This window comes from Nyctibius grandis, chromosome Z, assembly GCF_013368605.1.
Source record: "Nyctibius grandis isolate bNycGra1 chromosome Z, bNycGra1.pri, whole genome shotgun sequence".
Taxonomy (NCBI): domain Eukaryota; kingdom Metazoa; phylum Chordata; class Aves; order Nyctibiiformes; family Nyctibiidae; genus Nyctibius; species Nyctibius grandis.
Window position 1 is genome coordinate 26,542,895 of NC_090695.1, and position 26,047 is coordinate 26,568,941.

At 43.1% G+C, this 26,047-nt stretch overlaps 1 protein-coding gene across 1 annotated transcript in view; it reads right to left on the reverse strand.

Moving 5' to 3' along the window:
• The window catches only part of ARHGEF28 (Rho guanine nucleotide exchange factor 28), a 127,574-nt gene that overhangs the window by 3,257 nt on the left and 98,270 nt on the right, over positions 1-26,047 (reverse strand). The window contains exons 31-36 of the mRNA XM_068422497.1: positions 24,075-24,206; positions 23,256-23,341; positions 19,909-19,947; positions 19,772-19,819; positions 17,485-17,964; positions 14,214-14,514 (exon numbers count right to left, since the gene is read on the reverse strand). Coding sequence (XP_068278598.1) covers positions 14,214-14,514; positions 17,485-17,964; positions 19,772-19,819; positions 19,909-19,947; positions 23,256-23,341; positions 24,075-24,206 — 1,086 coding nt within the window. The remainder of the gene's footprint in view (positions 1-14,213; positions 14,515-17,484; positions 17,965-19,771; positions 19,820-19,908; positions 19,948-23,255; positions 23,342-24,074; positions 24,207-26,047) is intronic.

Genomic DNA, 26,047 nt, shown 5'->3' on the forward strand with positions numbered 1-26,047 from the left:
AAACTAAACAGTAATTGCTTCACCAATTAAACAGTAGTTGTTTCCAAATCATTTCTCATTAACTGTTACAACTCTAAGCAGCAGAGCTGAGCAGTGGAAATGGTCAGCCTTCTGGAGCAACAAATCAGATTCTGTTACTACCAAAAAAAATGATTTATCGCTAGTTTAGCTGCTTTTTTATTATCTTTTTTTTTTTTTAAAAAAAATACTGTTGCACGGGGAGAACCCGAACAGCAGAAGAGCACCCAGGAGGTGAGAGCCCAGCTACCACCGGGGTGATGAGAGGCTTCTCGGGCTGGAAAGGTTGTGCTTACTCCAACTGAGGAGGGAAGGGGCTGGTTTTGGTTGCGCTTCGGGTGGCACTCAACACGGGCTCAGCCTAATAAAAGCACAATGTGTCCCCAGGGCCGACATGCTCAGCCTGCCAGTGCGAGGGTGCCTGCTGTCTCCCTGCCTGCTGCCATGCTGGAAGCAGTCAAGCCAGGAGACCAGCTGGTATCGCAGGCGACAGTGCGATGCGCCCCAAGAGCAGCTGGCCAGGGAGCGTGGAAGAACAGCCAGAACTGGTAATAACAGCCTCAGGTGAAGGGAGAGTGGGGAAAGGGGACCGATACGCCAGCCAGCACCAGTTCTTGTTACGCAGAGCAGCGACAGCTGCCAAGCAGCCCCCCCGAGCTCCCTGGTGCAGAACTGGGAAACCGGCCGCCCTTGGCCCAAGCAGGAGAATGGTAGGAGAAATCCTCCTCTTTAAATGCTCTCTCAAAACAGGGAAGAAACCTCCAGATGGCTTTTTCAGCCATCAGCTTTTTTCAGATTTTTCAGCCTTGAAAGCATCAGCTGCTGCCTACTAAAGAACTCTGAGAGCTGAGGATGCTCAAAAAAAAAAAAAAGGAAAACAAAGCAACTATCCATGCAGACTGCAAGGCACAGGAGGGTTGGCGAAGGGGGCTGCTACCAGAAAGCGAGGTCTGGGAAGCTCTCCCATGCTCCCCGGGCAGCTGGGGCGCCCGCAGGAACCTCCGCAGCCTCTCTCCAGGCCTGTTCTCTGCAGCACTATGGCTGACAGTCAGAACTCGGTATGGAGCAAGAGCCAGCTACATAAGGACCATCGGCCTTTTGTGATTCTCCTTCGTTGTGACTGTAACTCACCTGCCAACATGAGCCACAAAATGAGTTTTGTATTATTCCCTTTCTTTAAATTCAGCATCTACTTATCCTTTCCTCTGCTCTCCATCCTGCCGAGCGATGCTTGGGCAGGCTGTGTTCAGCTCAACAGCACACCCACCAGACCAGCACCCCCATCACCAGCACCCAGCAGAAGTGCTCCCACTGCCCCTGCCTGCACCCCTCCTGGCTTGGCTGGGCTCCGTCCTCTGCCTCACCCCTGCACCCCTTGCACTGAAAGGGCAAGCGAAGGTGACTGTACCTCGCCACAGCCTTCCTCTTGCTCATTTACGCCTAAGGAACACAATTTTCCTTCCTATTTATATCAGTGCACAAAACATTCCCAGATTTCCAAAGCTGTAATGAAGCTGAGCTGTATCTCAGACCCTTCCACAGGGTTTTTGCTGAGACTCCCAGGTCCCCGCTCCCTCCCACTTCTGCAGCAGCCAAGGGCCGTCAGCATCTCACTGCATCCCAGCCCCTGGAGTTCAAGTGAAAACTGAAACACCCTTTAACTGCTTCTCAGTTATGCAAAATTTCTTTCTCCTACAACATTCCAGGTAACTCTTTCCTAAAGAGCCAGAGCCAGATACTCAGCTGCACCACGTACACCCTAGACGAAGCTGAACAGCAGACCAGAAAAATCCTCTCCTTCAGTGTCGGGCTGGTCAAACTCCCCAGCAAAGAGAGATGTGGCTCGAGGCTGGAGGCCAGGTATTAGGTGATCTGTGACAGCAGTTCAACATTTTCACAGAATCACAGAATCACAGAATTTTGGGGCCATGTAGCTTGTTCAGCCCAGCAGTGCCACACCACAGCACAAAATACCACTTAAGTCCAGCTTTTTTTCCTTTTTTGTCTCAACTGAGACCATTTAATTAAATAAAGAAAACCCAGGCATTCCCTGTGGTCTCCCCCACCAGTTTTCTCAAAAGGAGTTAGAGGCTGTTTCTGCCAAATTCCGCAAAATGGCTAAAAACATGCTAATGTACGGGAAACAGTAAAAAGGTGGCATTCCAATTCCCAACTACCATACCCTGCCCTTCCTGTAGCACCAAGAGACAGGATTAGTGGCATCACATAAACTGCTCAGAAGGTGAAGAACAAAGCAATGGCATTTGCAGGAATCTGAGATCAATACATACCCAAACAAACACAGCCCATGCTCCTGGGGTTGACCAAGTAAACAACGCATTAGTCACACTGATTCTCACCTCCTGCCTGTTGTCATAGGATATCAGCACTTCCACATCAAATAAACGCCACGGATTTTCTCCTTCACCCCTTCCCTCTCGCCTGCCCCCCCAGGATCAGAGCTCTTCAGGTAAGCCTGGAGTGCCCACAGTGATAATTATGGGAAGGATAGGAAGACATTATCAAGGCACTAGGAAACACTCCAGGCAAAAAAAAGCCTCTCACGTCTCTGTGTTTTTAAGAGAAAGCCCTCACTCTCATTTCACAGCATCGCAGGATAATTCAAGTTAGAAGGGATCTCAGGAGGCCTCTGGTTCAAACTCCTCCTCAAAGCTGGGTCAGCTAGCTCTGAGGCCCAGACAGGTTGTATACTCAGGGTACTTTTCTTCCCAGCTGTTTAAAAAAAAAAAAAGATGGGAGGTTTGGCGGGAACTCACCATGCAGATTTTGCAGAAATTGCATATATACACTGAATTAATTTGCTGTTGACTTTCAGAGATCTGTGTCGCATGTTGGCGCTCTTTAGAAAATAAAATTTCATTAAAAGAAGAGAGATTTATGCCACTTTTAGCAACAAATATGTTAAAGACTCTCAAAACCTTTACCCCTCTGAAAATAATACACAGAGTTAGGTTTTGGTTTTACCATTTATTTACAATAGCTGGTACCAGTTTTTAGACCAAGTTCATCTGGACTAACAGCTGACACATCAACTTCAGGCCAAAGCTATTTGAAATGGCAGAGCTGCTGTATTTAATCCCCTCCACTGGCACTCATGCATAATGCAAAGCACAAGCAGACACCTAAAAACCAGTGCTAAGCCTACCGGGTCTGGGATATTCAAAGGAATTCAAGGGTAACAGGCTCGCATTTGCCACTACAGTCCAATAGCAAACGGCAGCCTAACTCCCACAAGCTCCACTTGAAAGTCCCCACCAGCAAATCCCATGGCACCTCTTTAGAGACCTCATTGTCTCTAACTATGCTCCCAGTGGTTTCCAAGCAGATTCATTAGCAACAGATGCTTCCCCAGGGAACTCCAGGCACCTCAGCCTCTCCCTTTCCTCCGGCTGAAAGGCACTATGATCGGTTTTGACTGCTTTTTTCAGTGCCTACTAAGACCTTCCCAATTTGCGATGGATTTTCCACACAGCAGGTTCAGTTGTTTATGGAGCTGATGGTTGTTGGGAGAAAGGGAACACCACTGGGTAGCACCAGACCTGCCAGGGTAGCACAACCCTCGGCCCCAGAACAGCCCGGACACCGCTGCTGCCACGCAGGTTCAGACCACTTGGTATAGAAAAGGCACCTATAAGCTTTGAGGGTCTTGGGACAATTCCCAGCTGTTTCACTGGGAGTCGAGATCTCAAATACCATCGAGAAACCGGGCCTTCGCACCTCAGTAAATCTAATTTCACAGCAGGAACTGGATTTGGTACCAGGTCTCAAAAAACACTGGGAAAAATATTTTGACCCTGAAGGTACCAAGGAAAAAGGAGCTTAATCCACTTCCCAGCGGACTGAATAAGGCAGGAAATCAATCTGAGAATTTTAATACTGCTATTTACTTTTAACCAGCCTAACCCCGTGAAAAAGCAGCAGCTGCATTTCTTAGGCAAACAAGCACCTTCATGAATAAGAGGTCTTTTCATAAAAAGCAGATGAGCAATTAGATCATAATAGATCCTATGTTAATTAGTCTCACCATCTTTTGGTGCATTTTGTTTGATACAAGACAGAACAGAAAGAATTCAAGGTCTATGATGAATAAGGTCTGCAACATAACTCTTATTCACGTCTGTACTTTGGATTTTTGATCATAGTAAAATTACTGGAAATGCCATTATTCTGCATGTTTCTGTTCTTTATTTAGTTGTTGGCTTAGGTAAAACAATGCAATTCAGTTTTCAGGTTTTGCCTCATAAAGTTTGGTCTAGAGAATTTGGACCAAATTCTTGGCTAAGATAAAATTTACATTTATTCCACCAAAACTGCTTTATCATAAAGCTCCACAATAGTTCCAACTCATGTATTTGATACTTGTCTTAAAGCTCCAGGTTTTGGAGTCATGTGATGATGCAGCCATCTCGTCTTTTATTAAAGCCCAGTAAACACACTATTTCTAACACTGGTGTTGTTGAAGAAAAGATTTTAAAAACATCTCAAGCTCAGACACTGCCAGCGATATCACTTGAACATCAAGTTCATAGCATGCCCCTAGGTTGAAATAATTTAAAATTTTAACCTACTTACATGGCTCCGTTATCAGTTTTGCTGGCTTTAAAGCACACAGCTTCTGAACTATTTTTGGCATGCTGGTTTTTAATGCATGAATAAGAGAGACTTAAAAATAGGCCTGACTTGAAATCATAACTTGTCTGTGCATTAAATACCCACAGTCTCACCCTGGCAGGGCATACTGCCTGCCAGCTGTCTGCTTCTGCTTAATATTAATTTATTTAGGTATGAATTCCCTATTAAATTGTCTTTGTGCTAAGCTTTGAAGCTTTAGATGGTCAATTACAGACACACACATGGTCCAACAGGTATTCTGCTAACAACGAACACGTTTTATTCACCTACTTCTTTTCCAGCTCATTAAACACAGCTGCACTCAAATGATCAAGAGAAAATAACTATGAAACCTCAAGAACACCCCTTCCTACAAAGGATCACAAGAAACGTGACCAGCTGCCGGTGCGGGGCCACTGCTCCAGCCAGCTCAGCAGCACGCAGGGCACCTCTCCAGGGGCAGGGGCAACTCATCTGTCCGCTGACAACAGCGGCGAGGATGCACCGGGAAACTCCCACAGCCTCTTCATCCGGGTGTCTAACGTGGGTGTATCTGAAGCGGGCTGCAACTGCTTCCCCGCCACCCCATAACCCGCAGAAGACATTTGGCCAGCAGGCTGAAGTCAAAACAAACTGTGGTCAGTGGGTAACGCTCCTGCTTGAATGGTTGCTGGAGAGATGGAAATCCCATAAAGTTACAGACCCAAACAGCGTTTCCAAAGACTCGGCAGCCGTTGAAACCAGTCCCCCTTCCTGCTGCCAGCCAGCACATCCCCAGGCCTCCCTTGCCCACCGTCCCAATTTGCACCCCGAAGGTAGAACACTGCAGTGAAGCTTCCTCCTTCCCTCCCAAAGAGAGAAACAGTTAGCACTAACCCTGAAAAAACGTCTCTGGCACACGAATTCACTGCCTTTGAAACTAAAGGGGACATTTACACATCAAAACTATTCTTTTGAGCTCCCTGTTACCACAGACAGACATTACTGTGCTGATTAACTTTGCTTCATATTTATGGATGGTTTTGGTTTTTTTTTAAAACTACAATTTTGCTTTGAAATAAGCATTAAATCAAAGACCTTGGCAAACAACCAGTTTAGTCCCCAGCTTTTGGCCAGTCTTTCGGGTGCAACATAAAGGAGCATGGTCTGGACTTTGGCAAACATTTTCTTGAGTAGCAGAAAGGCACAACAACTCTGTTACAAAAGCCGAAAAGGGGACGTCATTTATAAAACACTCTCAAGTCTCCTCCTAAGCACCTTCATTTTATATGGTAGTTCCCCCACAACAGATGACTTCCATCACTTCTTACTCATAAAAGCTGACGAGATCAAAACTCAAAGTAAGTGGCAGAGGGATACTAAGCCAATATACAGAATTGCTGCAGAAGCAAGAAATAAGGCAAAGCACCTGTTTCAAATCAATTACATGCTAATCTTACCCTTTAATAGAAGCTACTGCTTGTTGATTAATGCAGGAAAAAATATGGGCATTACTGTAAGAGTGAGCATCTGAGAGAAGCCGCTTATCTGATAGTCACAGAGATACTTGTTCTCCCCTGAGTCTAAAACACAGGGTAACAGTTGCTAATTTTTGACTGCAGTTTGAGTATTATCACAGTCATTTTTATCCATTTTTACCCAGGCTGGCAGGAAGTATATGCACTGATGTTTTATTCTTGCAGTCATTGAAAAAAACAGCAAAAATTGAAAAGCTACACATTCTCCAAGTTTTGCATTGTAAGTATAGGAAGTTTCAGGGTGTGACCAAATATTTTGAAATGAGTGCCCTTTTTAATTGTTTGCTAAATGCTCTGCGAACATATGACTGCTGTGAAAACAGTTTGCATAAAAGCTAAAGGGAAAACTGTACATCAAAGACAGAAGAAAGCACAATTATCAAATAAGCATGTGCCTTCATCCCTTCAGCCAAGTGCTTTCCTTGAGTGCACAAACGTACTTGGATCCACTTTCCTTTCTTCTGCTCCCACTTCTCTCCGCTACGGGCAACCCTGGTCTTACCCTTAAGCCCAAATTCATCACCACCTCCTTCTACCTTGCCTTTACTACAAGTTGTCTTTGTCTCTAGTCCCACAGCTGCACCTCTGTAGACCCCAGCTCTCCTTTGGTCCAACACCCTCCGGTGCCTTCCCACCCTCTTGCTTCATGCACTGCAGCTCTGCACCAGTCCCATCCCACCGTTCCAGAGAGTGAGCTACTTCTCCACAACAGAAGAAATTATTTATTTTTTTATCATTTATGTTCCAGCTTCAGATCAAACTTCCAAGGCGCACTCAAGGAATCTCAGCAGATGACTGTTGGAAGTCTTCCTATTTGATTAAACTAAAAACAACTGCCACACCAGCACCAAGGCTCCTTCCCACTACGGCCCCATGAAAAATTTACACCCAAAGGAAAGTTTTCTGTAGCATCTGCGGAGGCAGAACAAGATACTCCATGAAATCTCCTCTAGCAGTTTGGCTACGGCCAATATAATTTATTTGGAAGGCAATCGGGTGCTCCTGTGATGAATGCCAGTAAAAGACAGACAGACAATCTTCCCCAGTTTCTCAATAAATATTTAACAGCAGATGCTGCTGAGGAGGTTTCATATTACTAAGACTTCATTACTTCCACACAACATGCTACAGGCTATTTCCTGGAATATGTAAAGTATTATCCTAAATAATTAAAATGAGATTGTACTTTTTAAAATAAGCCAGACAGATACACTTGGTGATTCAGCTACATGATTTTACAGGGTGTGTTTGCATACTCAGTATCTTGCAAAATTTGATAATCCATAAACAGCTTCTCCCAGCCATTAGGATGCATTATTTATTCATACTTGTGTATCTATTTCAGGCTCTAAATCCATTACAAAATGTATACAAAACATTTTTAATGTACTAAAGCAGGGCACACAACCAGGTCTCCACCCACAGATCACATTACCTGAGGAAAACACGGACCTCCCAAGGTATCTTCCTGACATCAAACAACAATTAGCAAGACTCTTGTTTTGTGACTGCTTTTCCTGAGAGATCACCTCTTTCCCTGTGGACTTGCTGCCAAAGTCACAGCTCTGCACAACCCTCAGCTGGAGCTGCTTCACTACAAACCAGTTGTCTGGCAAAAGACTCCCTGCCCAGGATCTTCTGCTTCAAAACTTGCTCCTTTCCCTCCTTCTACTCCCCTGAAACCCGTATCTATTGGAACAACCTTACCTAAGTAAAGAATAAATCTGCATGTAAGAGATACGGTCCAAACCATTCCAGTTTCATTGATGTCAGTAATTCCACTGACTTCAAAACCCACTGCACTGAAGTTTCTAGAACCGTAAATATGAGGAAAACAAGAAAGATTTGGCCATCATCCTGTTGTTATCTAAGAAGTCTGCAGGCAATGAAACCCTGAGTATGGTGTGCAGATTTACACCAACACCAGTGGTACCTCAAAAGAGAGGGGTGGACAATCTCTTCATTTCATTCATCACCTTAAAGATGTGCACTATTTTAAACTTCCCTCCTAATGAATGAGCTCTAAATGAAAATATATTAGAAAGAATAGAATCAGACTGGCACTACACAGGAAATTCTGTACTTACATTAGTGTACAAAATAAAACCAGATCATTAACTGCTTTAATTAAAAGGTTATGTAATACTGTTGCATCTACTGTGGTTATGTTCAGAAATGAGAAAAAGTATTTTGACATAAGAAAATCAGTAACAGAACTACAAAACACTAGTGCTGCAGAGCTGAAAAGCCAGTGTTACTTGAAATATACTAATTTCAGATGACATATAACGACATATTTTTCACTTTGGTATCACACTGCCATGTGATTTAATCCCTTTTGCCATCTGCTTTAAACAAATGGCAGTGTTATTCCCAAGAGGAAACAAAATACTTCCCCTGTGATTCACTTCCACCAAGTACCCCACAAACACTGATGTCTGATGGCAGAGCACAAAACTCAAGTGTTCTGTGGTATGGAAAGGTGGCAAATTTGCTGTTATCTGTTGCAGAGGTAAAAGTAAGGTCTGACTTGTTCTAATAAATGGATGCGATTTCGAACTTGGGAGATGTGGGCGCTGATGTTATTCAACTTCATATTCTTATATCTTTCCATTTCATTCTATTCTCATTATAAATTATGTTGAGCATTGAATGGGGTATGTGCTCACCTATGCAGCCACCCATGCTAACAGCAGAAGGGAAATGTTGAACACAGAAAGGGTGATTTGGAATTAATCACATGTTCTCAGTTTGGCATCTACTCAACTAAAAAAGACAAGAAGTTTGAAGTAGCTCAAAATATCACATCTGCTCAGGAGGCTCCCTGACAAACCAAGAGCTCCACTGTCATGTCATCCTTTACTTTTAAAAGATTTCCCTCCTTCCCTCTTCTCAAGTGAAAGAACACCAGAAAGAATTCGCTCACTGTGCAGGGCAAACAGTGAAAAAATGGCACTATTGAAAATATTGTGAAAAACACCAGAAAAACTCAAAACAGGCAGAAAAGCATGTCATTCCACAGGTGGTAAGGGGTTGGCCTGCCATGGCTATGAAGGATGCTGTTTAAACAGGAGAGACATAAAGTGGGTGCTGTACGGGGCACAATCATGCTCCAGCTCAGAAGACAAGCAGGTCAGGTGTACTCAGAAGGAGTTCATACAGCAGTAATAATACAGAAATTATCTCACAATGGTCACATATGCAGAACTGTGATGACTTTTTTTGTGGAAGCTAGTCATTATTTAACAGGTTCCAAGCAATGAAAGCGATCTTATCCAACAGTCCTCAGTATGGGATCCCATTAATCACCTCCAGTGCTGGCAGCAGCAGCTATGCTTATTTGAATAAGGCCCTGAGTTACTGAACTTCGTCCATTGCCAAAATCCTGTGCTGACTCGGAACCACAGGGAAACTACTTGTACATCTTCAGATGGCTTTTTACCACCGTAGTGCAAAGCAGATTTCACCTGTTTTTTATCACACTTGCACCAGCTTTACATTGCATACCTCTTCTGACTGCAACAAATTCGTTTTACTCAAATATGAGAAAAGAGCCAGGCCCATACAGCACCATCCTCAACCTTCCTGATGCATACATATGCCGGTACTTTCAAACAATATCATTAGGCCATAACTGATGTTAAGGTAGCCAAAAAATAATGTGTTGTTCTAAACCTCAACTCAGTTACCAATGGGAAACTAACACAAATTAATCTGATCTACAGTTTTAAGAACAGGTTCAATAGAGCAATCACCATTACCACAATCTGCCTTAAGGAATAGGAAGAGAATTTCTTATAAAGAATAAGGAAAAAAAACCTGTGTTATAGGATACTACACATTGTTTCTGGGGATTTTGCTCTTTCTATTGCAAATTAAATATTTTACATCTCTATAAACCACTTCCTTTGATGAAAACCACTATAAATGGATCATTTTGCCAAAATCAAACTATCTCATTTGCTTATATGCATATATGTACAAATTTCTGTCCTTTAAAAAAGATTAAAACCACATTAGTCAAATAAAGCCCTATTTTTGCTCCCTGGTTTTGCATTTGGCTGTTTGTGGAGATCACCGGTTTTTCTATGTTCTCCATAAAGATTTAAACTGTATTTTTCACTACATCATGCACAAAGATCCTTCACACTAACACCGCAAATGTCTGGGAACAAAAACATCCCACAATCAAGTTTCAGTGCAGTTTTCCAAATCCATCACTTTTCAACTCTATTCCTGTAGCTACAACATCTGAATAAAAAAAAAATGAAAGGCAGTACCAGCAAACAATGCTGTGCACTTCAAAGCTTAAAAGAATTAAAATTGCACTGATTCCTGAAATCAGAGACGTGAATGCATAGGTAAATCCTTAGGCATCACTTGGGCTAGTTAACCTGACGTGTCAATTAAATGCAAGAGTAATTTATTCAATTCTCAGTCTAGTCTGACACAAAACCTATACTTCCCCTGATTCCTAATTAGCCAAAGTACTTGTCTTCTTTCATGCAGGTAATTTCATAACCGTTAGTGTAAAGCATTAACACATTTTTCTTTCAGTCGTATTCTCCTCCTGTTGAGTGACACACCTTTTCTAGCGAGTGTACTTGTGCCAGTTTCAGCTTTGTGCGAACTTGCCCCAAGGTCTTTAGTAAAGTACCCTCCCATACACATAAACAATGATATATAATCATGATGCTAGCTATGTGAAGAGACATATGTCTTACCTTAGAAAATATGAATGGAAAATTATGCACTGGAGGAATGTAGCCGTTTCCATTTGAGTATATTTATGAAGCTAAATTGCATAGTACTTAACATACAGTAGAATGCAGCATGATCAACTCCTTGACAACGTGTTTAGGTGGTGCTTCTCATTAAATAATTTAAGGTTTTTTTTGACAGACCAGACTTTTTACAGGATGCCTAATAATTCTAAGAAAATTAATCAAACCCAAGAAATTCCTTACACATAAAACTTCCTATATGCAAGATCTGGCCATGTATGTATCTGGTACGTAGCTATGTCCGTACTCGATATTTGTTTCTTAGTTCTATTTTGACTTATTGTTTAGGAATGTTTTTTGAAAGATGATTATGAGACTTTATACATAATGCTGGTTGAAAAAAGCAGGAAAATGTCATGAAACATTCATCCACATGAAAATATTAAAAGTTTCAGCTAACTTTCAAATTCTTTCTAGTCTTTCTCTCATTGCATCTCTGTTGGTTTTCCTTCGCAGTGATCGGAACTGACTACATCCTACAGAGCTGTCAGGAAATGGAGTCACAAGGTCAGAGATCTGCTTAAACTCTGCTAAACTCTATGGGGAAAAAGTACGGCCAAAAAAAAAAAACCAACAAAAAGGAAATCAGCTTCGTTGTATGAAACGTTCGCAGTGCTCAGCTTGATTCACGTTGCTTAGGGACAAGTGATTTACTTCATTTCCACATGCAGAACCATTTGCGGGGGCTTCAGATGCCATCTGTCTTTCAGGGGGAAGTTTAGCGTTCTTCTCATTCCCTGCTCCCTGTACGGTGGCTCCTGATGCATGACAGAAGCAAGTCTGAATCGTGCAGACTCATGCACTGCGTGATCAGAGCATAAAATACTTGGTCACAAATGTGACTGTGGAACGCGATGGCACATCTCTCTGGGGGGAGCCTCCCAGCCCTGCCTGCTCTAGTAATGCGCCGGGGGGCTTCACAGCACCATCTGCACCATCAGCATGCTGCAAGGATTTGCTGCGCTGCTTTCCCAAAGGTGCCTTGTGACTCAGTCAAGGAAGTAACTGCAGGTTTTACGGACATGACTTAGCCAGAAAGACTTACACTAGCCTGCTACTCTACTTCTTGGGCAGGCTGTGTAACCAGTGCTGGTCCCCAAGCTGCTGGGACTGCACTGGTGCCCTGTTACCACAGCAAGATAAGGATGTCTACATGAGATGCAGTGCCAGCAGCTGAACACAAAGCTGGCCCACTGTAGATGAAGAGCATCTTTACATACAGGAGCTCCACCATCTTATCTTAGAATCAGTGCAATTAAACTGGTACAAACCATTTTAATTAAACCAGACGCTCTCATGTGGGCTCAATAGAAAGTGTCCTGGTTAGCTTGCATCTGAACTTTTGCCAGTGCAAGCTAACCCACTTTTGGGAGGTTTAAACCCACATATGTGATCCTCTTCAAATTTGCACTAGCTTAGCTAACCTATTACTAAAATGACAACTTCAGTCAAACTAGAACAAGTTTCACCAGGCTAATTATTTAGGCATTTTTCGAAATATTAATCTCTCTTACTAATCAGCGTGGTTTGCTGATTGTGGTGATGAGACTAGCCTGCCCTACCTTTGATCATAAAATGCTATGTTGGCAATCCATGTACCAAGGACTAGTAAGGCTGTAGTGGATGCCTGCTTAATATATTACAAGGAGTACTAAGGAGCAAGTTCCTTAATCAAGGACTTTTTTATTTGAACAACTTCAAGATTTGACCTAAGACAACTAAAAACCATTGTACCTGTGTATGTTTTCAACTTCTGATCCTGCTGCCCTGGACTTTGCTGTGACCTGACCTGCATGCAGCTGGTCTGAGGACAGAAGTCATCCTGCACTGACAGCTGCAGAAAAATGGGAGCTTGGGCACTGCTGCAGTGTTGACTTGCAATGTCTCACCTGAATTTCACCACTGGGTGCAGGAAACCCCCCCCAGATTACTTAATCTATTGCACCAAAAGCACACCATTGTCCCCTAAGACCTGCCTCCGTTTAGCCCACACCCAGGGCCAAACAATAACCAGCTGTTCTATCACCCAATCTCCCCTCCTCCACCAAGAAAGGGAATTGGGAAAAGGAGGGAGACTCGTGGATTGAAATTTAAACAGACATAATAAAATAAGAAAACCAGTATTGATACTAATACAAAAGACACAGAGTTATATTTATCCCATAGAGTGGTGGCGAGGAGAGAGGAGGAGAGAGGAGGAGAGCAAAGACCCCATCCATCCCCAACAAGCCTTCCTGTTTATAGTGAACCTGACGTTAATGTTTTAGAATACACCTGTGGGCCAGCCTGGGTCAGCTGCCCTGGCTTTCACTGCTAATGGCATTGATCACCATACCACAGCTGGCCACAAACTAAAACAAAATGTAACAGAAAACTGATTCTATAATTTTATCCCCATGAAACCAGGACAGACTTTTAGCTGTTGTGTTTTTACAGGCTGCTGTACAACTCTCACAATAATGGAAGAATGAAGACACCAAGTCAGATCAAAACTAGCATTCTGCAACATGAGAAAGAAAACTCAGATAGTTTAGAGTTTGTCATTAGCATGTTTCTAAGTCCTTCAGGGAATTTTCAGTGCAATGTAGTGTTCAGATAGGTGGCCTCTTCCACTCATTTTGGTAGCCACCATCAATAACTGCCATGCAATCTACATATCTTTGGGGGTTCTGGTAAAATACATGAATAAAGAAAGGTAATGCAGTAAGAACTATTTTTACTAACATGGTAACTTATTGTCAAAGATTAAATTATCCCTTAGAAGTGACGTAATTTTCTTTCCACAACTACAGTGTCTTTCAAGATATTTTAATTTAATTCTCAATGAAAAGGAGGGTGTTTGACCACTGATTAGCATTTTAAGATAGTAAATCAAAAGCTATTCTAACTAGATATCATCAAGTAATGCACATATGTTCTAAAACAGTCAATAAAATGCACCTGAAACAGCAAGAGCGAGTTCAGCTTGCAAAAAAAAAAAAAAGTCAAAAAGCATTGGGAAAGGATTTGGAGAGAACAACATTCTGAGTACTGTTCCGCAGACACAAACAGGGGTTTTGTGGGTTTTTTCCAAAAGTTTTCTGTATTTCTGTTCTGCTCATTTTCTCACGTACCCTCAACAAGCTTGCAAAGTGGCATACAATTGTTTTAGAAAAACCTATTGCTTCCACCACTACCAAGCTGTCTTCATTCCTAGGACTATTCATTCTGGGAGGTGGCAAACTGCCCATACTACTTGTTAATTAAATAAAGTGTTAATTACCATTATTAAAGGCATCCTTGTTGCTTTTGCAGGAAAAAGACATCTGCTGGTAAGGACTGGTGGATTTCCATAGTGCACTGGTTAATGCTGGCTGACAAGACGTGTCCATTTTGAGGTCCACCGGATTTTCACTAGCCCTTGCTATATCAGAATTTGAGATGTTCAGCCCATACACACCATCCTCATAAACGAGAGAAGAATCTGATCTGTTGAGACTTCTTAGAGACACACACACTACAGCTTCATTTAAGTAGAAAGTATTTTTGCCACGTAAGCTGTCCAATTCATTATGTTTCATTATCTGCAGAAGGGGAAAAAAAAAAGAGAACAGCATTTTCACCTTTGTCCAGCACCAAAATCATAGAATCACAGAATATCTCAAGTTGGAAGGACCCATAAGGATCATCGAGTCCAACTCCCTGCTCCTTGAAGGACTACCTAAAACTAAATCATATGACTACGAGCATCATCATGAATAATCCTTATACCAGGACACATAAAATTAACTGCCAGACAGAACGGGGATTCATAGCAAATAGTCACCTAATTTCCCAGAAATAATTCTCAAAACTTGTTAAACTGGACGTGTGTTCAGGAATAAACAGCGATAACCTAGTACTTTTTGCCTTAGCTCCCCTTAAAACACAGGAAAACTCAGTAACAATTGTGAAACAGCAAGTAACAAGGGGCTGCTCCCTGGGATGCACTGAGCTCTGCTGACTCCTTTCAGGGAGTTAACATTTTGCCCCACGGCTCAACGAGGTACCACTTCACATATGTAAATCTGTGTACACTGCAATCCAAAAATAACACTGTACCTCATGTAGACAAGTAATCACAGAGAACAGGACTGCAGCAGTCAAATTGGGGATGGCAAACAGCATTCAGCAAGTGGTCATGGCTCCCAGGGGCTGAAAATGCAACTCCTGCAAAGACTCCCTGCCTGCAGGTGTTTATCAAGGCCAAGCTCACAAAAAAGCAGGAGTAGCAGTGTGAGTTACTGCAATGTTTGACCACCCAAAAGTAGCTAGGTTCAGTGTAACCGCAAAAACACAGGTCTGGGAATACTGGCTGACTGGCAACCACTCAGACAGCTCTGCTGCTGCAAGGAGTGTGGTAGTGGAAAACACAGGACAAAGACGAAGCCGAGGCCTGGAATGTATCCAAAGCCATGTGGTTTACTTGAAATAAAAATACAAGTAGTCTTACACATGAAATATTGGATTAAGAACTACTACTCTTTGACACTCAGCATTTCATTATTTTGCCTCTCTGTCTGTGTGATCTCGGATGTCCCTGCAGCAGGCTATCATCCTTCAACTTCCTCCCCTCAAAAGACTTCAGAAGTCCCATCCATTAAAGCTGACAGGTGAGTTCAGTTTTGGTTTTATCATCCACTTCTTAAGCACTGACAAACAAGTCAAAATTGTACCACAAGCTATACTAGTAAGAAGTGCCTTCGTTGTTTGGGCTGGGCAAGCATATATGGATAAGTCATGTTCACACGGTGTTCACAAAAGCCAGATGAAAAGGGGGAGGTCAGAGGCCAATCCTTCACTCCCTCACACAGGCACAGGCTTAGACGCCGAATGGTCACTGCCTGTTATGGGTCAGTTGCTAGCTGAAAAACTAGGGAGGTGATGGCTTGAAGAAAGGCTCTACAGATTTTCTTGTGAAAATGAAAACCTGGGGGGAAAAAAAAAGCTGTTTGGGTCATGAGCTTTCAATATATGCAAAAGCCAGGCAAAATGTTTTGATTTTCAGGTGCTTTAGAGAACTGTAATGGAAATCAAGACTGTACCCACCAAGGCAGGGACTAGAGGCCAGGTCCCACCTGGCACGTGAGCACCCAGACAGCCGAGTTCAGAGTCAACCTCTATCCTTCACCCTCAACAAAAACTTAACCATTTTTAGTATTAAATGCTTAAGCAGCTTCAGAGCTACTTTAAACTGCATCCCCTAATAATGACCATCTCCAAGGAATTATACTGTCAGGGATGGAGCCACATACTAACCTCTCTCCCTAAGGGGCTGTTTGTTTCAGGACAGCAGGGCCTGACACACAGACTGCATGGGACCCTGGCACTTCCCACTCCTGGAGCAGCCACTGTTCCTCACTGGAGACAATGCTGTTGTCCAGAAACAAGAATAGCAGCCAAAGACTTCACTACAAGTTTTATATGCCTCAAGCATTACAATAATTTAGCTTTCCTACAAGAGGCAGGAGCCACAATGTATCTTGCAAACACAGCAGCAAAGCAGAATAAAACACAGATTCTCACACTTAGAATTTCCATCTCCTCCATTAAATATCCATCAATCTGAGTTTGGCTTCTGTAGGGCACCCAGCTTAAAATCACAGGATGGCTGAGTTTGTAAGGTCATCTGGTCCAACCCCTCTGCTCAAGCAGGGCCACCCAGAGCAAGTTGCCCAGGACGATGTCCAGACAGCTTTTAAATATGTGCAACGATGGAGACTCCACAACCTCCCCGGATAACCTGCACCAGTGCTCAGTCACCCTCACAGGAAAAAAGTGTTTCCTGATGTTCAGAAGGAATCTTCTGTATTTCTGTTTGTGCCCATTGCCTCTGGTCCTGTCACTGGGCACCAGTGAAAACAGCCTGGCTCTGTCCTCTTTACACCCTCCATTTAGGTATTTATATACATTAATAAGAACCCCCATGAGCCTTTTCTCTCCAGGCTAAACAGTCTCAGCCTTTGCTCATAGGAGAGATGCCCCAGTCCCTCAACCATCTTTGTGGCCCTCCAGTGGACACCCATGGACCCTCGCACCCTGTAGCTCTATGTCTCTCTTCTACTGTGGAGCCAGAACTGTACACAGTACTCCAGGTGTGGCTGGAGTAGAGGGGAAGGATCACCTCCCTTGACCTACTAGCAATACTTTGACTAATGCAGCCCAGGAGACCATTAGCCACCTTTGTGGCTAGGGCACATTGCTGGCTTACATTCAACTTGGTGTCCACTGGGACCCACAGGTCCTTTTCTGCAAAGCTGCTATCCAGCTGGTTGTCCCCCAGCATATATTGATGCATGGGGTTGTTCCTTCCCAGGGCAGGACTCTGCACTTCCCCTTGATTAAACTTCATGAGGTTCAGACAAAGCCCTTGGATATGCCTATACCTCAGCTTCCCAGAAGCTCACTCATTATATGGTACCAACCAACAAAACCCAGACGTACTAGTCTATTCATCAAGGAAAGTCTCTCTAGGTCTGCAGACAGGGATGTAATTACAGCAGTGAACCACACACCTCATAGCTCTCTGTGGATGACGGCACGCTACTTTGTTGACCATGCTTCCAGCGCCACAGGAGCTGCTTCTGCATTTTCACACTGTCTCTTTCTCTCTCCACCATTTTCTGTCCCTCCTGGAGCCTCTCCAGGCTCTGCTGGTACTCCTGCAGCTGCAGTGCCAGTCCCTGTTGGCTCCTCTCCAGCAGCTCCTCCTGGCACCTGCACTCCCTCTCCCGCTGCCCCAGCCGGCCCTCCCTCGCCCCCTGCTCCTGCTGCCGCTGGTCGCATTCATGCAGCCACCACTGCTGCTCTTGCTGGAACTGCTGCTTCAGTTTGTGTATGTTGGCCAGCTCCACCCTTTGTTTTTCCAGATTCCGGTATTTTTCTTGTTCCAGAAGGAGGTTTAGCCGAGAACCATGGCCCCGACCGGTCTTCTCATTCTCTTGCAGGAGTAACCTGTGGAGCTCTCTGTGGCTGTCCTGGATAGCTAGTGCTGCCTAGACACCACAACAAAATTAGAGACAAATGTTTAAATATTAGCATTAATCCATTTCTGTGTTTTTACATGGAAGCATTATATATAGAAATGCTTCAACCTCCCAACATAATATCAGCGCTTAAAGCTTTTTGGGAGGTTATTCCTCATGCGAGTAGAGAAAATTCTGTGTTCATGCCCTTACCAAGAGATGTTTCTAAAAGCACTCAACCATTTCAAGCACTTTTAACATGGCTTCTGGTTTACACTTAGTATCATTATATATGTTTATGTTACCGCTGCACATATGCACTTCAGTTACAGCTGGGGTCCTGTTCTGTCAGAGGATGTTGAGACACATAGGAAAAATTATTCTCCATGGTTAAAGAGGGAATTAAAGCACTGGGAATGCTACGCTCAACAAAATATTACTAACACAGATGCGGCTTATACAGATAAAACTGTACTGTTTCCAGTACAGCTCACTCCAACTCCAAGGCTCTCCTTGCTAACCTGCAACAGTGCAGCCCTACTAACATCAGTCCTACAGGCACCTGCCAACATAGCCGTGTCATCAGGACCATACTGCTACATGCACCTGACTGACATACCTGTGCCGGCAGAAATCTACAGTATAGTAATGATTCCAGTTTTGATGTCTACATAGTTTATTTTACAAGCGAGAGCGCTTGTATTCACGAGGATGTTGTGACATTGTTTGCATTAAGGATTGTGACATCCTCCAATAACACAATAATAAATAGCTGGGATTAAGAAGAAAGAAAAGTAAGAAAGCCCTAGATCTGCTGAGGCACTTATTGCACAGCCTGTCTTCAAGACCTGACATGGTAATCTACTTCAGCAGACATTCCCAGAGAATTCCCACAGCCTCGTTACCCCATGCTGTCGACTCCAGAAAGAGTTTTTAACTTTACACAATGTGCAATTCCCAGTTTTCTTGGCTCTCCCTCCAGTATTGGGTCAGTTCCAGTGATTTGTAAACAGGACAAAGGCAGGATCCACTGCTTGTTTCTCTGCACCTATACTGCAACTCGTGGTCTGAACAATTAAGGCATGATCCCAAGCCTTACTGCCGCTCTGGTGTTAAGCTGGTTTCCAATTTTTCAAAAATTTTACCTGAATTATAAGCTTTTTATTTAGCTTTTGGATTGCATAAATCCACTTAACTTCTAAGCCCAAGGTTTCCAGGATTATTATGAAATATGCTAATGTCAAGAGGGTCTAAAAATTAAACATACTCGAATGAAACATTTTAAAATAATACTATAAAACTGCACCTAAATAAGAAAAAAATAAGTTAAAATATTCGAACTTAGCATAAAAGAGGCAAAAACTTTAGACTAAGGCCCTACAGAATATACACGATAATTAATTGAGATTGAAATACCTAAAATGGGTTAAGTTTGCTACCTAAGTGGCAGAGGCACTGTTTACTAGTAGCCAGCAGAATATTCTAAACAAAATACTAAAATTTTTCAATATTTTGAGCTATAATTTCAGAAATCTATACGTGAAATTGCATCAGTTCAGTTAGAGCCATCATTTTACTTTCCCCTAGATTTTTGGACTGTACCCACATCCTTTTTTGGGGGGTGATTAATCTCCAAGCAAGCAAGCATTATTCAGTTCCTAAAAGAAATGTACCACTGATGTAAAACAAAAATATATTACATGACAACTTATGCAACAGTCAGCAGAGATAAGCATCCACTGACATAATGTCTAAAAGAAGGGCAAGATGAAAATAAACCTTAAGAAGGAAATTATTAAGACTAATTACTCTACAAAGTTAGCAATGGAGTAGTCACCTGTATGCTGTACAAGAGACGGGTTAAGTTCTGGATTGCTTGTACAATCTAGAAAATAAAAGAGAAGGATTTTCAAAGATTTGACCACTGTTAACTAAATAGCTACTACATTCTGTCTGGGATTTAAATAAACTCACCTCTGTCCCTGTAGATCCTGGGAAACTCATACTTCCTCCCTAAAATAAACACATGTTGCTTTAAAAGTAGTTTTTAACTTTAGAATTGTATTATCTAGGTAACTTTTTTTTTTCCCTAAAACTAGTGGAGACATTCATATGCAGTGCTGAGTCAAACCTTTTTGTGGGTATGTGAAAAAAGACAGAAGCAATAACCTATGAAGACTAGTAATTTATCAACACTGGAGTTTCTGTGGAAATCACTAGAGATTGTAAGCACAACTGTAAAAACAAAAATATTTCATCCACAATTTTAATCCTCTCATGACTAATGCTGCACAGAAAAGACATTTCCATTCATTCTTTGTTTACTTGACAGTTTTGAAATACAGTAACCAGACTTCTGTATATACAGCACAGTGGGTTTAGATTACTTATAGTAGGATGAAACAGCACAAGACTCTTAAAAAATAGAGATATTAATGTAGCAAGAAGCTAGCAGAAGTCACATTAGTGGGTTATGGCAAATGCCCTAGATGTGCTGTGCAGCACTGAGCAAAGGTTGCATGCCCGCTATACTCTGCAAAAGGCACCAGCATGGTTACTATTGTCCATTGCAGTGAGGCTCAGTCACTTCACGCTTTCCACCCTGCTCCCTTTTCCTAAGAAGCTTTCTAAATTTATGGGGTGAAGTCACCCATAACCCCTTCAGCATGAAGAACAGCTCCTCTGAGAAAGATAAGGTGAAACAGACGAGAAATAAAACACAACCCCTTCTGAGGCTACGCTGAAAAGACTTCCTGTATGATTTTCCTCATTTTTTTTTCAGAGCAGCAGAGGAGGGTTTGGGGAATATTTTCTCTCCCTCTGACTCTCCTAAGTCTACTGAGTCTCATTTTCCACCACAGAGAGCAAAGCAGCTGCTCCATTTAGCTGCAATAACTGAAAATGAAGATGAAAAAGACCAAGCCCCAAAACACAGCTGAACGCAGACAAGCTAGGGGGAAAGGGAGCACCAGCTGCAGCATTTCCTCCCTTCAGTATTTCCCTCCACTCCCTCTCCACATCTTCTCCTCCTGCTCCGCTTCTCGCTGCACCCACGAGCCACATAACTGCTCGGCTCTGCTGTGAGAAGCAGAGGACTTTGCACAGATGCCACTGCGCAGCACAAGGACTGACACAGGGAAGCTCTGCTTTCACTTTGCTGGGCAGCCAAGATGATCAGCAGGCAAGGAGGAAGAGCAAGGGCAAGAGGGAGAGAGAAGAGGAGATGTTGGCAGGGTGAGGAAGAGTGAGTGTACAAAGGAGAGCCTGCATGCTGAATAAGAGTGTGGTTCCTTTCAGTTTTTGAAGTCCTGTTTAATTTAATAAAGGAGGTGTACAGGGGGGGATTGAAGGCTTAACTGGCTTGGGTACAGCCAAGGGGTAGCAAATAGCCAGTCCAAGTGCCTTTGGTCAACCCACACAGCACCACTTAAGTGCTGGGGGATGAGCCCAGGGCAAGTTTAGTCGAGCTAGCCAGGGTGGCAGCAGCATTGCAGCTGGACCGCTACAGCTTCAGCACAAGCCCTTTAAGTCCAGTTAGGTCCAAAGCAACATGTTCAGCTGTTTAACCTGTGCTGCAGGCCACCACCACCTCCCTGCCACTCTTCCCTAGCACCTCGGTTCTGAGAGATGAGCAGCAGTGGAGAAGAGGACGGTCAGATCCCAGGGCAGGCTGCGTGCACAGTGCCTCAGACAACCCCCCAGAGATGCGATTACAAGGCAGGAGCAGGGGGGATGAGATGGGGACCACCTCTCACAGCTGCCTGCTTGGGACCCACGTGTTGCACAGGCAACACTCTTCCTTCTGATGCTTGGTCAGCATCTAACCCCCGAGCTGGGGGCTTTCGCTCGGGCTGTCCGGCTCTTGGTTCTCCAGGCTACCTGGCCTCAGCCCGGTGCTTCCACCTCACAACCCTAGGACTGCAGACCCAGCAACCGAAGGCAGGCAGGAGAACATCCTCCGCCCTTGAAAGCCCTTGCCTTGCCTGTTATGTTTGCTCGTTCTGCCACCTCCTGGTAAGTCTAATTCTGACACGGTAAGACATGACATGAGTCTTGCCCAAATAATAGGCCAGACCAGAATAATAACTTAGGGTGGAAGAGTTTGATGCAGATCCCTCTAGTCCAGCTGCAACTCAAAGCAGAGCTAGCTTCAAAGTTAGATGAGGTTGCTTAGAGCCTTCTCCAGTCAAAACCGGGAAACCTCCAAGGATGGAGACCCCACAACCTCTCTGGACAACCTGTTCCTGCTTGATAACCCTCATGATGATTTTTTTTTTCCTTATATACAGTCAGAACTTCCCTTGCTGCAACTTGTAATCTTGGATGCTCATCCTTTTGCAATGCACCTCTGAGAAAAGCCTGGCTCTATCTTCTCTAGGCAAGGTTATAGCGAGATTAGTATATTAGCAAGAGTCTTCCAGAAATAGCTAGGAAAAAAATACCCTAAGGTTTCAGACACACAAGCCCTCTTTCAGATCTGACGCAAAGACAGTATGCTAACGCCAAGTACCTCCTTTTCTAGGAGATCTATTCTTCTGTTCTTGTCTCTCCCCTTTATTCTTTTTGTGGTCCCGCTTGTCCATCTAAGGACTCCACAATTGCAGTTCACTTTATTTCCACACAGTAATTCATACTGCTCTTACTCTAACACTGTGCTGCTACATGAAATTTGTCGTTCCTAATTTTGCCCAGAACTGACTTTTGATTCTGTTTTTCCCCAGATTTGCTTATGACTTATAGGTCTTTGGAAAATGGGCAGTTTCTCTTCTGTTCTCTAATTGCTCCATTTTGTTTTAATTCAAAATTCTGAAGCAAGCTGGTGTAAGACAATCCATCCTATTTTATGTGCTTGTTCTCAGGACAAAATTCTTCCAATGCGCAAGTCTTCCTTGCATTAGCTGAGGTCTCTGTCATTGCAGGAGACTTTCATCATCCTGTGAATAGGAGGAGGGAGTAGAGGGAATACTATTGTCAGCTCCATAGAGGTGGATGTATTGAATGACAACAGCAGAGAACCAGGCTCTTAAGTGGCCCGTACAAGTGGTGCGAAAACACTGTGGCTGTTATTACTACTCACCGATCTGTAAGCCTGGCAGGAAAATTGTTCTGCATTTGGATTGTTATGATTGCTTTTTAAAAATTCATTATTAATTCCGGTGACCTCTACTAAATTGAATTATCTGGATTTGGGTGAAATGTGCCTATCCCACGCTTTGTGTTTTGGAACAGTCTTTAGATATCCCTTAAAAATTTGGGCAGCATTTACATTCCCAGTGCTCAGAGTGCTATGTGCAACAGAGAAGAAAAAATTATTACAATACCTTATCCTCTAGATTGGCACCTGCCATTTCATTTTCAGCACTGAGATCAACTTCAGATGAGTCTTCAACTTCTTTTATTTCTGCATGTAACAAATAAAGCCCCATTAAAATGCAAGAGAAAGGTATCAAAGCATATTCTGACTAGAGAAACAAAGGGCACACTTTTTTACAACTACTCACAGGATGCTGAAAATAGAGATTTACGTAATTTGGAGTTACATAATGGATTCTAGGCTGGGGAAAAACAAATTTGGAAGCCAGGATGGCACAGATGGGATAATCCAGTTTTCCTACCTTAAAAATTAGTACTGTTGTAGTGTTTCACTTAGGAAAGTTTGGAGATAAGTATAGCCATTTCACTAAAAATGCTCTGCAGCAATGCTTTTTACAGGACTCTCTTTTGTATTTTTGTTGCAAGAAAACCATGCCACCTTTTACAGCTGTAATTATTGTAATGTCAGTCCTGGTTTTCAGGCCTTCTGACAAAAACTGGCTGACTTGGGAAATGGCCTGTACTGCAATATAGATTTGCTGTGGAGCTGAGCAACAACGAGAAAGTGTATGGAGATAAGCAAATCTGACTCGATATTGCTGAATGTAGGCATGTGCTATGGAAAAGATGCAGTGGATGCAAACCATCTATTTACTTTAATGAAGTTATATGACAGTTTAGACTACCTAAGCATTTGCCCAAAGACAACTTTTATTACATTATTTTTCTATTGATTCTGCCGTAGACCAAGAAAGCTTTCCAAAAAAACAATCCGGTATCAATTATTTTAGCACTCTGAATATGTAAAAGCATCGAATTTTACTCACCATCAGGAACAGATTCCAAGATTTCATTGGCACTAAATCTGTTCTTCACACTTAATTCCTCAATACTTTCCTCTGGTGATCTGACTGTTTCACTCACTTGTGATGTCATTACAGCAACATGGAGACTTTCAACTAGAGAGGAAAACACACAGAATTACAGAGGCCCGTTAAATAGCTCCTTCATGCATACATCAGTGACATAGACTCATAGAATAATTTAGGTTGGAAGGGACTTTCAGAGGTCATCTAGTCCAACGCCCTACTCAAAGCTGGTCGAACTAAATTTGGTTGCTCAGAGCTTTGCACAGACAAGCTTTTAACATCTCCAAAGATGGAGACTTCTCTGGGTAACCTGTTCCGGTTTTTCACCACCCTCACAGTATATAATTTTTCCTTTCCTTTAATTAGAATTACCTATGCTCCAGCTTGTGCCTGTTGTCTCTTGTCCTATCACCATGTGCCTGTGCAAAAAATCTGACTTCTCTGTATCCCCTATTAAGCAGCTGAGGACAGCAAGGAGATCCCACCAAGCTGCCTTCTCTCAAGGCTGAACAGGCCAACTATCTCAGCCTCTCCTCAGACTGTCCTCAGTCATGTGTTCCAGCCCCCTAGTCATCTCGGTGCCCTTTGCTGGATTTGCTCCAGTTTGTCAATGTCTCTCTTGTCCCAGGGAGCTCAGCACTGGTCACGGCACGCCAGACAGGACTCAGCAGGGGTGAGTAGAGGAAGGATCACCTCCATCACCCTGCTGGCAACTCTCCTCCTAATGCAGCAGCCTGGGAGGCAGTTGGCCTTCTTTGCCACAACGGCACATTGCTGCCTGATGGTCAACTTGCTGTCAAGTAGGACTTCCAGGTCCACTTCTGAAAAGCTATTTTCTATCTAGTCAGTGTCTGCATCAAGACATGGGATTACTCCATTCCAGATGCAGGACTTTGCACTTTGTCGAACTTCTAGGCGTTTCTCCTAGCCCATTTTCCTCATCTGTAGAAGTCTCTCCAGAACATTGATCACGCTGCCTCTTTTGGTGACAGCCATGAATTTGCTAAGAGTGTATTCAATCCCTCGGTTAATTTCATTAATAAATATGTTGAACAGTATTGGTCTCAGGATCCACCTCTAAGGGAATCCTCTAATAATATGTTGCCAGCTGGACGTCGTATCACTGATCACAACCCTTTCAGTCCAGTAGTCCAGCCAATTTTCCACACAGTTGTGCAGTCCATATCTCACCAATACAGCTGTAAGGATATTACAGCCAGTACAGACAGCATTGAAGGCCTTGCAGATGTCAAGGTAAACAACATGCACTGCTCTCCTCTCATAATAAAAAGCATCAGGTTGGTCAGACACAATTTGCCCTTGATGAATCCATGCTGGCTGTTCCCAGTGATCTTCTTGTCCTTCATGTTCTTGGAAATGGCCTCCAGAAGGATCTGCTCTATCACCATCTCAGAGATGGTGGTGAGGCTGACTATTTTGTAGTTCCCTATATATTCCTTCTTGAAGAAGGGTGTGATGCTTTTCTTCTTCAAGTCATCAGGAACCTCTCCTGATCACTATGACCTTTCAAAGATGATAGGAAGCAGCTTCACAATGACATTGGCCAGCTCCCTGAGCAGCCTTGGATTTATGCCATCTCATCTCATGGATTTGTGTATATCCAATTTGCTTAAGCACTCCCTAATTCTATCCTTCCCTACTGTGAGCAATGCTTTATTCCTATAGAGTCTGCTATTAGCTCAGGGACTTAGTATGTCTGTTCTGGAAGATGATCCCCACAAATTGCCTACAGTGTAAGCAATTGCAAGTTCCTTACAGTATGCTGAAGAGTCCTAAAATCCAAGACAACATCAACATTAGCATGAGAGAAAGTGAAAATTAAAAGTGAGTAAAGTAAGCTGTGTAAGTATAGGTTGCCATTTTAGCTAAAATGACATTTACTGTTGAATCACTGACATATATTCCCTACC